Source organism: Corvus kubaryi, unplaced genomic scaffold (genome assembly GCF_017639235.1).
Source record: "Corvus kubaryi isolate FWS band 111438036 unplaced genomic scaffold, C.kubaryi_AGA036_p1.0 72, whole genome shotgun sequence".
Taxonomy (NCBI): Eukaryota; Metazoa; Chordata; class Aves; order Passeriformes; family Corvidae; genus Corvus; species Corvus kubaryi.
This window is the reverse complement of record NW_024582060.1, coordinates 217,322-230,857: the sequence shown is the minus strand read 5'-3', so window position 1 is coordinate 230,857 and position 13,536 is coordinate 217,322. Positions and strand designations below refer to the sequence as shown.

Genomic DNA, 13,536 nt, shown 5'->3' with positions numbered 1-13,536 from the left:
TTCTGCCAGCACCTGGTAGAGACCTCCAGCACATTTCCAAGAAAAGCTCTGCAACAGTTCGGGATTTTGTTGTGTGGAGAACAAAAATGCAGCTGGAAATGCATTTTCCTCTGAAGGAACAAGCAACTAATGTCATTATACTGCGGGTGGACATGCCCATGACACTGAGTCGTGTTTGCTGGGGATAGAGCAAGGGGGTGTTTTGTCTGGCCCCTGTGGAGATGCTCATATGGTAAAGGCTGTTCCTGGTGCCAGAGGGCCAGGGCCTGCACCCTGGTATGGGCTGTGTGGGATGTGACTCGAGTCTTCAGCCAAGGCAACAGGGACAACCTTTCCTTCTTCTGCCTTATCTCCTGATCACAAGTCCTGGGGGAAGAGCTGCTCCTTCTGCACTGCTCTATCGAGCTTAGCACAAGAAGTGAGGATAGGAGATAATAATGCCCAGCTAGTTGCGGGTTGATCCTGGACAGCAGGGAATGGTGCTCTGGGTAATGAGCATGCTTTCCAAGCTCTTTTGAGGAAAACCTCAGCCAAGGGGCTGGAGGCTACCAATGCTCTTGCAAGATTCCTGCAGAGGCAGCTGGCTCTGCTGTTCTCTATTTTCCACCCCAAAAAAAGCATATTAACAAAGGGAGCTGTGTGGCAGCCTGAGGGCTCTGGAACATGATTATCTCTCTGGGTTCGTGGAGAAGGAGAACAAAGGGTTTGGCATCTGAGAATGAACACAGATTTTCTCTTCAGCTTGGCCGTGCTGCAGCAGGAAAACAATGTTGTGCTGTGCTTGGTGAGGCTCTAGTCTTTTTTTGGAGCTGGATACGTGTGCCAGAATGGTGACAGGAACATTCAGAGGCGCTGTGTTCTGAATGAGGTGCTGGGTAGCTGCTGTGACCCTGCGCAGAAGGAGCAGGTGAAAGTCTGTGATTCTCTCATCCTTCTCCCATCTACCTTCCTCTTTGTGCTTTCATCTGAATGCAGCAGCAGAGATTTGTTGAGGCAGTGTAGGGTTTTTACCTGCTCATCTTACTCCAAGGGCAGCAGGTGCTGGCTGGTGTGGAGCAGGCTGAACTTGTCTGTGCCCTGTGGATGGGTCATTTCCTAATCTGAGCTTCCCAGCCCCAGGAGACAGCCAGTCCTTTGCTCCTCTGCTACACAGGGTAGCTCCCTGGCAATGCTGGACAGCTCAGAGCAGATGCTGGATCATTCCCATGCTTGTTTCTGCTCTTTCCTTCACAGTTTTTATTCCTTATTCATTTTTATCATTTTTAAATTATGGGAACAAAGTCCAAGGTGACTTTCTCAAGTGCATGTCATCACTTCCCTTTGTAACACAAATTTTGCCCAATGTGTTCAGTTCAATGACTTCATTTAAAAAAAAAAAAAAGGAGCAAAAACTAAAAAAAAAAACAAAACAAAACAACCCAACAAAACCAAAAAAAACCGCACCAAAGCATACCAAGACAAATACAGCAAATAACCACTGACATCACTAGCAACATCTCTGGAGCTGCATCAAATCCAGCTTTATGTGTATGAAGTTACGATTTCTTCGCCCTCATGCACTGCACAGCCATGGCTTTTGCACAGCACTGGTGAGTCCTGGCAAGACAGGGCAGTTTACCCCTGGGAAGGCCAAAGTCTCCCCCAGGATGTTGCTTCACATCAGGATTTAAGCTAAAATCTTGGTTCAGAGGCATAGTTTCGGTGAGGTAGTGGCCAGTGAGCAGCAATTCAGGCTGCACTGACTGAGCTGTGACAGTGCAGCCTGTCTGGGGAAAAGAGAGAAGGGGCCAGTGTGGATGGCTGTCCACATCCTGGTGGCAGTGCCTGGACATCACGCTGGGCTGTCACGAACAGGCACAGGAGCTATGAAGCAAGTGAGAAATTCCATCTGAAACTGCCCTCTCTGTGCCCATTCTAGGCACTTCTGCCACACTGATGTTCTCATTGAAGGCACTGGGAAGGTTTTTCCATTAGCCTCCCTGGAAAAGCAGGTCACCCCACCACCCCTCTTCTGGAAAAACACTAACCTGAAGCTCTTCTCTCCCTCCATTCTCTGCTTCTCGAGGAACTTCTTTGAGAGCTGTGCTGTTTTTTCAAGCATGGGTCAAACTTGCCAGTTAACTCAAAAAGTAACTGTGGTTGGGATCAGACAGATGGGTCTTTGCAGAATAAAGCTGGGCTAAAAATGTCCATGTTGCTTCAGGCAGAGCAAAAGAATAACACAGCAAAACCACATAAACTACCAACATCATGAAACTGGCATCCCAGCGTGACAGGTTGCACTATATAAGAAAAGGAAAAGGCTGTTAAATTTAATCAGCACATTTAAAATAAGCAGAAATCGGCCTTTAATCTTTTTAACGCGGTACTTTCACTGAGGAGGATGCAGACAGGGATGCCTTTAAGCAACTTGTCTGTCTGTCCCAATCTGGGAACGTGCAGTCTGCTCAGACGAGGCCATGAGGGAGTGGGATATGGCCTGGCCTTGATCCTCCCGCTGCTGTGGTGGCTCAGACTGGGTCAGGACAGTCTCTTGGGGCCCAAAAAGAGTCCTGCCCTCTCTCTGCTTCCTGGGGAAGCTTCTCAGGGACCAGGATGAGTTTTAAGTGATAACATTAAAATGATTCAGATGCTGCATCATTTGCATCTTCCAAAAAAGGCACAACCCCCTGCTCTCCTTAGGGACAGTGTAAGGTGGCCACAGACACCAAGGGGACAGCAGCAGTGGTGGGTGAAGCACAGCCTGCGGCCAGGAGCAGGATCTGATCCCGCTTTCCCCCATGGGGTGAGGAGCCAGAGGAAATTCAAATGGGCACCTGGAGATGGGGAGGTTGTTGCTATAGCTGGCCCCATTCCTCCTGCATGTATAACACAAAAATGAAGGTGCCCCTTGGCAAAGCGATTGCATGGCAGGATGCAGCCAGTCCCGGCAGCTCCAAAAACTTTTTTGGGCTGTGAGGTACTGCCATAGCCCTCCTGGGATCATGGCTGGGGGCTGCAAGATGTGTCCTGGCCTCATGTGAAAGTCCTATTTATTTGATGGTTTATGAAATGTGGCTCATGCCCCGATTGCCCTTTCTCATCTGGATAAGGTTGTGGCATCATGCCAACCTCACCTGCCGCATTATTAAGAGTGACATGGGCTGCTGCAGGATGAGGCACATTTGAGGCAGCTGCAGGTCAGAGCTGGGCATCAGCAACCCAGATCTTATGCAAGAGGGAGGAAAAGGGGGTGGAGCTGCAGGCCACCCAGCAGCTCCATCGCCCAGGAGAGCTGATTTACTTTTCTTTTACACCCTCTGTGAGTGCTGACTTCTCCAACCAAGCAATCACCTGTCTTCAGGGGAAGGGAGATGAAAGGTTGGGTGACTGCAGGGGCACCTCTTGGGCAGCACACAGCAAGGGCTGTGAGCCAGCTGGACAGGACAGCAATTCTCCAGCCCTGAGTGGGCTCCATGTGGGGCCAGCACTACCAGAATCCTCAGGCTCCCACAGAGAGCTTTTGCCCAGACCCTCCAGCTTCCACGGGTGCGGGAAGCTCCAGCATCGGCTGCTGCTGCAGTGAGCAGAAAATCGACTGAGAGTCTGCTGTGCCCTGATCGGCCGGTCACAGCTCTAAACAAGACACACGAACCTTGGGGCTACTTGGCTGTCATTAAAATGGTGTGGATGGAAGGAAAAGTCTAATTGACTGAACAACAGCCTGCACTCTGTAATTAAACTAATTGTGGCTCTACCTGCATGGGTCAGAAGTGATTTGTGTGGCTGTTAAATCACCGGCAAATAAGAGGTGGGGACGTGTGTGAAAGTATTTCTTACATACGTTTTCATAGGTCATCTTGCTGATTCCTTTTGGGCAATTTTATGCCTTTGAAATTTTTGCTTTCTGTCAAATTTGAGGAGATTGTTAATATTTCATGCTGAAGCAGGGGAAACTAAAAAGTTCACTGTTGTTAGCAACGGTGTTTCGGGCAGCAGAGTTTCAAGTGGCAGCAATGCTTTCTCAGTGCTGTTTTCTTATTTGAAGCGAAATCCCTCAGAAAAAGAAGAAGGTCTGTTTGCCAGACTGCACTTCAGCCTGGCTCTGCACCCACTGGGGCCAGGCAATTGTCTTTATTGACTTGAGCAGCAGAAGACCAGGCCTTCAGCACAACTTGGTGAAACACAGGTAACTCCTTTACTGCCAGGGATTTATGGCATTAGCTTTCATTGATTGCTTGGAAAGTTCTGGCTTCAGAATATGGTGCATTTGGAAGAAGCTGAATGAGAGACCAGCTATAGTGTCATGTTGCAACTCTTTGACCTTGTCTTCAAGTCCTTGCAAAGCAGAGCCCACCTCCAGCTTGTAGCTCTGCTCTTATTGATTATCCTTTTGAGTCCTTCAGGCATTTTGCTGCACCCAAAGCGCCGTGTGCTTTTCAGAACAAATAATCTGACATGACAGAGAGCTGCTGAACCGACTCTGTTCTGTCTGGGCTGTCAGCACAGGACAGAGCCCTGCGCTCATGCTGGAGGAGACCCATGTGGATAAGTTTGGACGGGCTGACATTTCGTCCCAGTAGGACCACTTGTTCCAGCACGTGAGCAACACAGGAGTCAAACACTTGGCCTGGACTGACAGACGCTTGTGTTTTTGCTGCTCAGGGCTATGTGTTTGGGGAAGGACATGGCACAGCCGGGCTGTGGGACATGCATGAGCCCTTCTGCCCTAATCATCCATCACTGTAGAGAGACAGGATTGTAGGTGGGCTGAATCCTCAGTGAGATCATCTTGCTTGTTTTTCTGTTTCTTGACTGTGGAGAAACCTCCATGAATCTGGCTTGTCCTTTCTGAGCTGGAGATGAAGGACCTCACTTTTCAGGTAAGAAGAAATAGCCAGTGTGGTCTGCTGCTCCTTAATCATCTTACCCCAGGTATATGAAATATAAGGTGTGACCATCCAGCTGCAGTATCACTCCAGAACTGTGGTAACAGGAACAGGGAAAAGAGCACAGGGAGAGCAGGATATATAAATACTTTTTAAAGACAGCAGCTTACCTACTGTTTTTTGTCTACAGAAAAAAAGAAGTGAGTCCAAATGGCTTCTGCTGAGTCCAATTTGTTATGTCTCCAGGTATAGCTAATTATCCTGACTTAGCCCAGCTCTGACTTCTTCCTAAGGGTTTTGGTGCTGTTTCTTCTATTTTGATTTATAAATTGTCTTTATCTTAGTTTCCTTCTACATGTTCTGTATAATCTTTTTCTCCCTGCCTCAGTGAGGAGCCAGGAGCTGGTGTGACAGTGCTATCACAAGGTGTAGGATGGAAATGGGATCTGTCAACCAAAACCTTTGCTCTGAGTGTCTTGCAATGGTCTCTTCTGGCATCTGCCTCATGGGCTATGTGAAATGGTCTCTTCTCCCCAGAAACCATTTTCATGATGCCACTTACTGCTGGGCTTACTGCAACCATCCTTGGGCTAGAGGAGTTGTGAGGCTCGGTGTGGGCTCCATAGCTCAGAGGGTTTGGTTACACACTTCATCCCACAGCAAAGGGACTTCTGGCTTCTCCACTGACTTATCAGAAAGAATTACAGTTATTTCCTGGTTCAGCCATTCCCCTCGCAGTTGATAGAGTTTTTCTAACCTCAGTGATGAATTCTGTGAGGAAACAAAATTCACCTGCTGTAACCATGGGATGCCTACTGTAGTATGCAGGAGTCAATACTGCCATTGAGCCAGGACTTGGGAGAGCATGTCCGTCTAGGACACTTTAGAAACACCAGTTCACGAGTCCCCCAAGCATCCATGGGACAAATAGGTATTCTTTGGCTAGGAGACTAGACTGCCAATAGTGAGAAGCTCAAGCAAGGTCAGCTTTAACTGCTAGAGCATGACACCTCTTTACAGCATTGATTCATTTCCTGATATACCCATTTTGTTTTTCTTTTTGTTTGTTTGTTTGTTTTCCAGTGTTTGCATCTATGAATGTTTTTGTCAACAGATGTCTGGGAGATTGTAGCACTGATCACCCTCAGGGCCCCTGGTGAGGATTAAATTTGTCTCTGCAAAATGGGCTGAGAAGTGGGTGAGAGCAAACCCCATGCCAGTCCTGTATTCTGTACTGGCTGAGGGCAGATGCCGAGGGGAGAGAATAAAACCAGGAAAAGCAGGGAGTGTTATTTCCTTGGAAGAATCCCTCAACCTTCAACAACTTCCAGCTCAGGGTTTTGCAGAATTGCAGTAGTAGCTCCTGGTGGATTTTCCTTCCATTATTTACCTCCTTAATTTCCTTTCCTGAAGTCATAAGCTCTTGGCATCCAGCATGTCCTGCAGTGGGGAGTCTTGCTCCATAGCTGCACATTTTCTGGAATATCACCTCTTGCTCTTTTTGAACCTACCACCTGCCAGTCACGGTTTAATCCCGTGCAGTTCTTGCGTCAGAACTGGTGAATACTTGTATTCTATGACACTGACACATTTATAGGCCCCTGCCAGCTACCTCTTCCACAGAACAATGTATCCTGTTTTATTTATACTCTCTTCACGTGGAAGTTGCTCCACACTTTTAAGCAGCCTTTTGGCTCTCTTCCATGCCTTTTTCTGACTTTTCAGGAAGGGAGAACTGCACTTATTTTTCAAGACACGAGTGCAATATTGTTTTAGAGACAGGTGTAGTAACATAGCCTGTTCTTGCTCACTTTCCAAATTGTTTTAGTGTGATGGTTATATGCTTCTTAGGGCCTAAAATCAATGCAGGTATTAATTAATTTTTTTTGTCAGACTCATCCAATTAATCGTCAGGACTTTGGAGTCCTGGCTGAGTGGGATTTCAGTGGTTCACAGGCTGGCTCTAGGCACTAGTGAGCACCAGCTGAATACACATGCAACGTGGTGCCCAGGGAGGAGCAGAGCAGAGCAGCGATTCCCTTGCCAGATGTTGCAGGTGCAGAGCTGTGAACACGGCTGTGTTGCTGCCGTGGTGAGGGATTAAGGCATGGGATTGCCAAGTGGAGCACATCCATTGTGGAGGTGCCACTGCAAAGCTGTGCCTGGCTGGCTGGGCCACAGAAACTCTCAGATGGCTCTGTGGCTGCTGCACTCAGTTTGGGGCCCCAGACCTGGGAGCTGTGGCACCTTCATCGTGCCCCCCTCCACTGTCACTCAGATGGGACAGATATGTTTCTCTGCCTGAACTGCTCTGTGGTGGGTCACCTACAACCTGTTGTTTTGCTGCATGCCTACTGGTCCCAGAGCTCTTCCTGCAGAGCCCTGGGATGAGAAGCAGGTAAGATGAGAGTTGAGGGATTTGTTACGTACTGGTAACAACCAAGTCTGACACATCACATTGACACAGGACACCTTCCTTCTCTCCTTTCTCACCAGGAGCTTTGCCCAGTGCTTCCCATCTTGTCTTCACGTGGCCAGGGCAGAAACTGCCTTTCCTGCTCCTCCAGCCCCTCAGCAAGAGTGGACATACTTCTGAGTCGCCATGGGCAAGATGGACAACACCTCCGTGGAGCTGAATTCTCCCTCTGAGGTAAAGCAGGCAGCCCTGGAGGAGCCAGAGCCCATCAGCCCTGAGGTTGTGAGCACCAAGAAGAAGAAGAAGAAGGAGATCCCAGACAGAGGTTCCTGGAAGGGGAAATTTGACTTCTTGCTGTCCTGTGTGGGCTATGCTATCGGTCTGGGCAACGTCTGGCGCTTCCCTTATCTCTGCGGCAAGAATGGAGGAGGTGAGAGAAATGCACAGTGAGCAGCCTTGTTCCTGAGCAGGTTTTGGTTTGGTGTGGGTCTGGGCAAATGGGTGGTCCTCCAGCTGAGAGCTCTCCCACATGATGGGAATTATAAAGTTGTCTGGAGACAAGTTTCTATGACCTGTGGGCTTTACTAGCAAGTGCAGGCTGGGAAGAAGTAGTCCACAGAAATAAAACAATCAGTTTGAGTTCTGTCGCACTTCTGCTGTCCAAATTTGCAGGGCTACAAAAAAAAAAATCATGTGGGACCTCTTTTATTTACAGGGAGGGTTATGCACAAATAGACACCCAGTTGGATTCTGGGGCACTTCCAGAGAAACCAGTTTGCATCTGTTGAAGGTGGGGTTCTCCTCAGTCCAGTGTACTCTCAAGGGAATTCTCCCTGCTCAGCTACACAATTTCTGCACATCTTGGATCAAGTCAGAAAACACACTTCTGTGCCTCAACTCCCCTCTAAAATGGTGCTATTTCTTCAGCCTTGTCAGGGACATGCTTTTGTGGAGGGGAGTATGGGCTGGTGTCAGTAAAGCAGAGGCTTTTTCTTCTCACTCCGTGCCCAGCTCTCCCATTGCTTGTGCCTGTTACTAAAACTTCCTTCCTTCTCCCCTCTGAAGAGCTGCTCACTTCCCTGAACCCTTTTACAGACTTCCCACACAGGTCCAAACCCCTTTTCCTCACCTTCAAGGCTGTATATATAATTTTAGCTTTGCCTGCTAGTGTTCCCACATTGCTCTTTGCTTCCCTCTTAGCTCTTCCTAGCCTGGAGCCCCCGTCCCAAGTGCCACATTCATTCATGCTGCTCTGAGGGTCTCTTCTCAAGTTTCTTCTCCATGTCTTTTTTATTTTCCTTTTGCCTTTGGCTCTCATGACGCCTCATATCACTAGCCCACTTCTGCTGTCTGTGTCACAGGTGGTGTAGGATGCTTTTCTCCTCCAACCCTGGAAAAGAGGAGAAGGGTCTTGCTCCCTGAAGAACTGTCCATTTTACTTCATGGCATTTAAGGGTATCTAGGCCCCTTCTCTGAAGCATGTGGAGTGAGTCCGAACAGGAGACCAGAAAGTTAGCAAATTTGACAAGATTTCTAACTGAATTTGTTGTTTTCATAGAATTGTAGAATCATAGGTTGGTCTGGGTTGGAAGGGACCTTAAAGATCATCCTGTTCCAAACCCACTGCCAAGGGCAGGGACACCTTTCGCTAAACTAGGTTGCTCAAAGCCACATCCAACCCGGCCTTGAACACTTTCAGGGATGGGGCATCCACAGCTTCTTTGGGTTTTGTGGAAAGGTGGAAATGTGCAGCCGAGTGAGGTTTATGGGATCATCCAGGCCTGCCCCGAGAGCCTGTGCCGCCAATGCCAGAGCCACGGTGCAGGTTTGTCGTCTTTGTCTAGCCCCACTCTGACTGCTAGCTCTCCCCATGGAACATTTCCCCCACGGCTAGGTCCCAGCACTGCTTGTTAGCCAGCGTCTGCCCCGTGGTTGCTGCGTCATCTCAAGTCTCACACCGGCTCTGTGCTGCCCGTGACTGTCTCCTCACACATAAAGGTGGAGATGACAATGCCTATAATTAGATGAGGGGTGTTGTGAAGCTAAAATCGATCCTACATACAAAGTCAGCCGAGAACCTAGGAGAGAGGGTGCTGTCGAGGTGTGGAGCACTATTATTAGCATTAGCAATGGCACACGGGGTGATCTCTGCCCTGGCAGCCGCGGGCACGCAGAGGGAGCAGCCGGCTGTAAGCAGAAACGCCAGGCAGGTGAGATGCGGGAATCGGTGCCTGCCTGCTCCCAGACCCCCTGCCTCCCGTGCCGCTTCGTGCCGTTTGCAGCAGCCTGGATGGCTCCTTCCCGTGGCCCTGCCGGCGGCGGCTGCCGGCTCCCGCAGCCCGCGGTGCTGAGCGGCGGCCCCGGGCGGCAGCGCTGACGCGCGGCGGCGTCACCGGCAGCGGGAGCGCACGGCAGCGCCTTCGCAGCCGGCCGGGCACCGCCTCGGCTCTGCCCCGACGGAGGCGCCTCCGGAGCGCAGCAGACTGTGGGCGGGACTCTAATTTTAGCGTCCTGCGTGGACGCTGCTCGGCGCGCGGTCGTGTGGGCTGCTTCCATTACGCACAGGCAAATTGAACTGAATGGAAATATTGTCGTCTCACTTGCCGCTGTCACACTGCATCGGCTCACGGCTGGTTTGCTCGGCGCAGGGAGCCCAGGGCACGGCAGCTCAGCGCTCGGCCCATCCGCTGCGGGGGGCAGGCTTCACCCAAAGTGATGCCTGGGCTCCCTGATGGCCCTGCACGCAGCTGGATGTGCCCAGCTGTGCCCATGGCTCCAGCTTCTACACCAACCTCTAACCTCATACAGTCCCTCTGTATTGTACCGGGCTCCAAATTCACTCTAAATGCGGCTCAGTACGTGCTAAAAATTGCCTGTGAGATCCTAAGCTTGAATAACTTGAGAGAAAAACAATTCTTTAAATAAGCATCCTGCACTCCCCCTTTGTGCACTGAGACTCAAAGCAACAGCGTGTAATGCTTGTAATGCTCAATTTTTGATTCATGGGCAGTGTTCCCTGTTTTAAGGATTAATTGTTATTCTCTGCTGTATGACATTAGGAGCAGGCACATTTGGGGCTGCACAGTGAGTGCCAGGCGCTGCTGATCTTTCCTTGCCTCCAAGGGTCAGTGCTCTGAGCAAGACCAGCGTCATCACCCTTTGACACCCATGGATCTGGAGACAAGCTGGGACTTTCGCAAGGTCACACACAACCATATTTTGCACAGGCATGCAGAACGGATTTTCCATCTGGCTGTACAGGACCCAGGGATATTATCCATGCCTGCTTGGGGACCTGGCCCTCCAGAGTGACAGTGTCATTGCCAATAGCCCTCAGCTCAAGGAGATGGTCTGGTTTGTAGATTTTCCACTATTCTTGAGCATCTTTGTCAAGCTAGGATAAAGGACTTGTGTCCAAAAGTTTAATTGGTGGGTTTTTTCCCCAACAGTCTATTAAGACCTTTACCTACCAACCTTCCTGACCTGCTGTAGATGAGAAATGCAGGATCATCAGGGCTGCAGCCAAATTTCATTAACTGCTTGCAAGGAAGGCACTTGCTCTGCCGCAAAGCTCAGCCTCCAAACTCCACAGCAGCAGGGTGGCAGCTGCTGTGTCCTCGGAGCAGACGCTGGCTTCCCGCAGGGCTCCCAGGGGGCTGGACCCTGCAGGCTGTGGTGTCTAGCGAGCACACAGAGGAGGATGCTGAGCAGGCACAGGGATGCCCAAAGCTGTTCTCTCCTCTGCGCCAGGCCGCTGGTGAAGCCAAGAGCCTGCGCTTCCACGCCAGCTTGTGATTCAGGCTCATGGTCACCGAACTGCTGGCACGGAGAGTGTTTTCTCCCCACCACCCACTGCCAGCTCCTCTTGCATGCTGCCTCCCATGGACTCCCATGCCGGGTGCTGGCACCTGCCTCTCCCAGCTGGGTTCAGCTCCCTGCTTGGCAGGCACATGTCCCCAGCTGGATGTCCCCTGAGCCAGCATCCCTGGCTGTGCCTGGCTGCTTCCCTGCCCTCGAAGAGCAGCTGCTGGAGCCTGGCTCTGCTGGGTGCAAGCTGGGCCACAGCTCTCCAGAGTGGCTTTGCTTGCTGGCTCTCATGTTTGCTTCCCATGAGTATCTGGAGAAGACTCAGACTGACAGCTCAGCCCTATGGCTAGAGCAGGAATCAGTGCTGTCCTGAACATGGCCAGCTGCTTCTGGGCAAACCGAGGGTCCTCTCTCTGCCCCCAGCCAGCATCTTCTGCAAAAGTTTGTCCTCCACAGAAATTATGGCATGCATAAGAAAGGTAAAAATCAGCTTTGTCCCAGGTCCTAGAAGTCAGGATGACCTGAACTTGTACAGCCTTCCAATCACACGGCAAGGCTCTCCTATTCTAATTGCTCTTCTAAAAACTGGGTGCCAGTAATATCTCTAGTGAATGGGTGTTCTACCTCCTTTCTAGTGATGAGATGATTTCCATAGGGCCATGAAGAAGAATAATATTTTCACTAGGAATTCTAAGGGTAAAACCTAAAACACAGATGGGGGGGGTATATAGCACTGTTACTAGAGCCAATACAGTCTTGGTCACAGTTTTCTTAAAAGACTGAATTAGCTATAAACAAAGAAGGCAGTGGCCAATGCCAGATATTCCTGTGCACTGTTCCCTCAAGAAGAAGAAGAATCGAAAGTGTCTGCAGGTAAGACAGAAAGCATCAACAAATTACCAATGTCAGTGTCCAAGCTTTTGGGTTTGTTGTCAGATTGGGTTTAGCACTATCTAAACAGTTAACAACAAAGTGAGCCTGGCATTGCACAGCTAGTGAGGTCAATGTCTGTGTATACATGGTACATATATACCCACAGTGATAAGGGGAAAGCAGTGGTGACCTCAGTGGGAGACTCACTGAACACACCAACTCCAGCTGCAAACTGTCCCCTCTGGGAGAGGCTGCTCCTCATCTCACAGGTGCTGCAGAGCAAGAAAATGCACCTGGAGGCATTTCCTTCTTGATCAAAGTGGAAACTGCCTGATAACATTGCTCCTTCTTTCAGGGGCCTTCCTTATCCCTTATTTCCTGACGCTGGTGTTTGCTGGGATTCCTCTCTTCCTGCTGGAAACTGCTCTGGGCCAGTATACCTCTGTTGGTGGACTGGGAGTCTGGAGATTAGCACCCATGTTCAAAGGTACTGTGCTGTGTGTTTGGGACAGCAATGGCACGTAACTACACACAAAACCCCATTGATGGTTTGAGGGCGAATCAGCAAATCCCCAGGGACTGGGATGGGGTGGCAGGTGAGGGGAGGGGTTTTCTGCTCTGTCTTTGTCAAGCTGTCCTTGACCTCGATGTCTGCAGTCGCTGTGCTCCGTTCAAGCAGCTTTGTGTGGTGAGAAGGAACTTTATGAGCAGTATGGACTGTGATGGAGGGGCTCTGGTTGCAGGAGACCCTTTGTTTTCCCAAACCTCCCTACGTATGCTTGTTTTAATTGCATGGGAATGCAACCTGTTGCCATGTTTGGAGTAGCTGTTTTCTAGAAGCTAGTGGTGATTTAGAAATGCCTTGGATGTGGGAAAGTGTGATTCTGCCAGGGAAGTGACAAGATGTTGTTCTTATGGAGCTCTGTCCATAAAGTACTGGTAGCACACTGAAAGGTAGCACTGTTCCCCCAGTGGAAATGGGTGGGTGAGACACCTGAGGGAATGAGCCTCCCTTGCTGACCAGCTCACAGTGCAATTCTAGCACACTCTGATGAGCCAATTCCCTTTCTCTGGTTTTCAAAAGAAACTTGCTGTGGTGCCCATGAGCTCCCTTGGGTACTGGAGACCTGGGCTGATGCTGCTCTCTGCCTTCATTTGCAGGTGTGGGACTGGCAGCTATGGTTCTGTCCTTCTGGCTGAACATCTACTACATTGTCATCATTGCCTGGGCTCTCTACTATCTCTTCAACTCTTTCACTGCGGTGAGTCACGGGCATGTCTGCAGCATGGTCCTGGCTGTGGTCTGGCTCCTCACTCCTTTATGGGCAGTGATTTGTTTATGCCCCAAAGCAGGCACTGGCTGCTTGCCATTTGTGTAAAGAGCCCTTGTCAGCATCCTGCTGAACCCTTCCTCAAGAGGTTCATCAGCCCTGGAGGCAGTTTTGTAGTGCTGACGGGTAGTGATGTTTGCCCTCTGGAGGGGATGGTCCCAGCCCCTCTATGGGAGCTGTTCCCTGCTCTCATCAGTCTTTAAAACTCACCCTGTGTTTCTGTTTTATTTCTAGGGCTGCT

At 50.1% G+C, this 13,536-nt stretch overlaps 1 protein-coding gene across 7 annotated transcripts in view; it reads left to right on the top strand.

The window, feature by feature from the left end:
• LOC121675160 (sodium- and chloride-dependent GABA transporter 1-like) overlaps positions 1-13,536 on the top strand; it is a 33,710-nt gene that overhangs the window by 1,529 nt on the left and 18,645 nt on the right. The window contains exons 1-5 of one of the 7 annotated variants that reach the window (XM_042050294.1): positions 4,065-4,862; positions 5,952-6,024; positions 7,365-7,714; positions 12,320-12,451; positions 13,126-13,226. In XM_042050294.1, the coding sequence (XP_041906228.1) occupies positions 7,471-7,714; positions 12,320-12,451; positions 13,126-13,226 (477 nt within the window). In that variant the 5' untranslated portion in view covers positions 4,065-4,862; positions 5,952-6,024; positions 7,365-7,470. Of the gene's footprint in view, positions 1-4,064; positions 4,863-5,951; positions 6,025-7,159; positions 7,267-7,364; positions 7,715-10,343; positions 10,639-12,319; positions 12,452-13,125; positions 13,227-13,536 lie in introns of those variants that run through there. The other 6 variants (XM_042050298.1, XM_042050292.1, XM_042050295.1 and 3 more) reach the window with 6 other exon arrangements.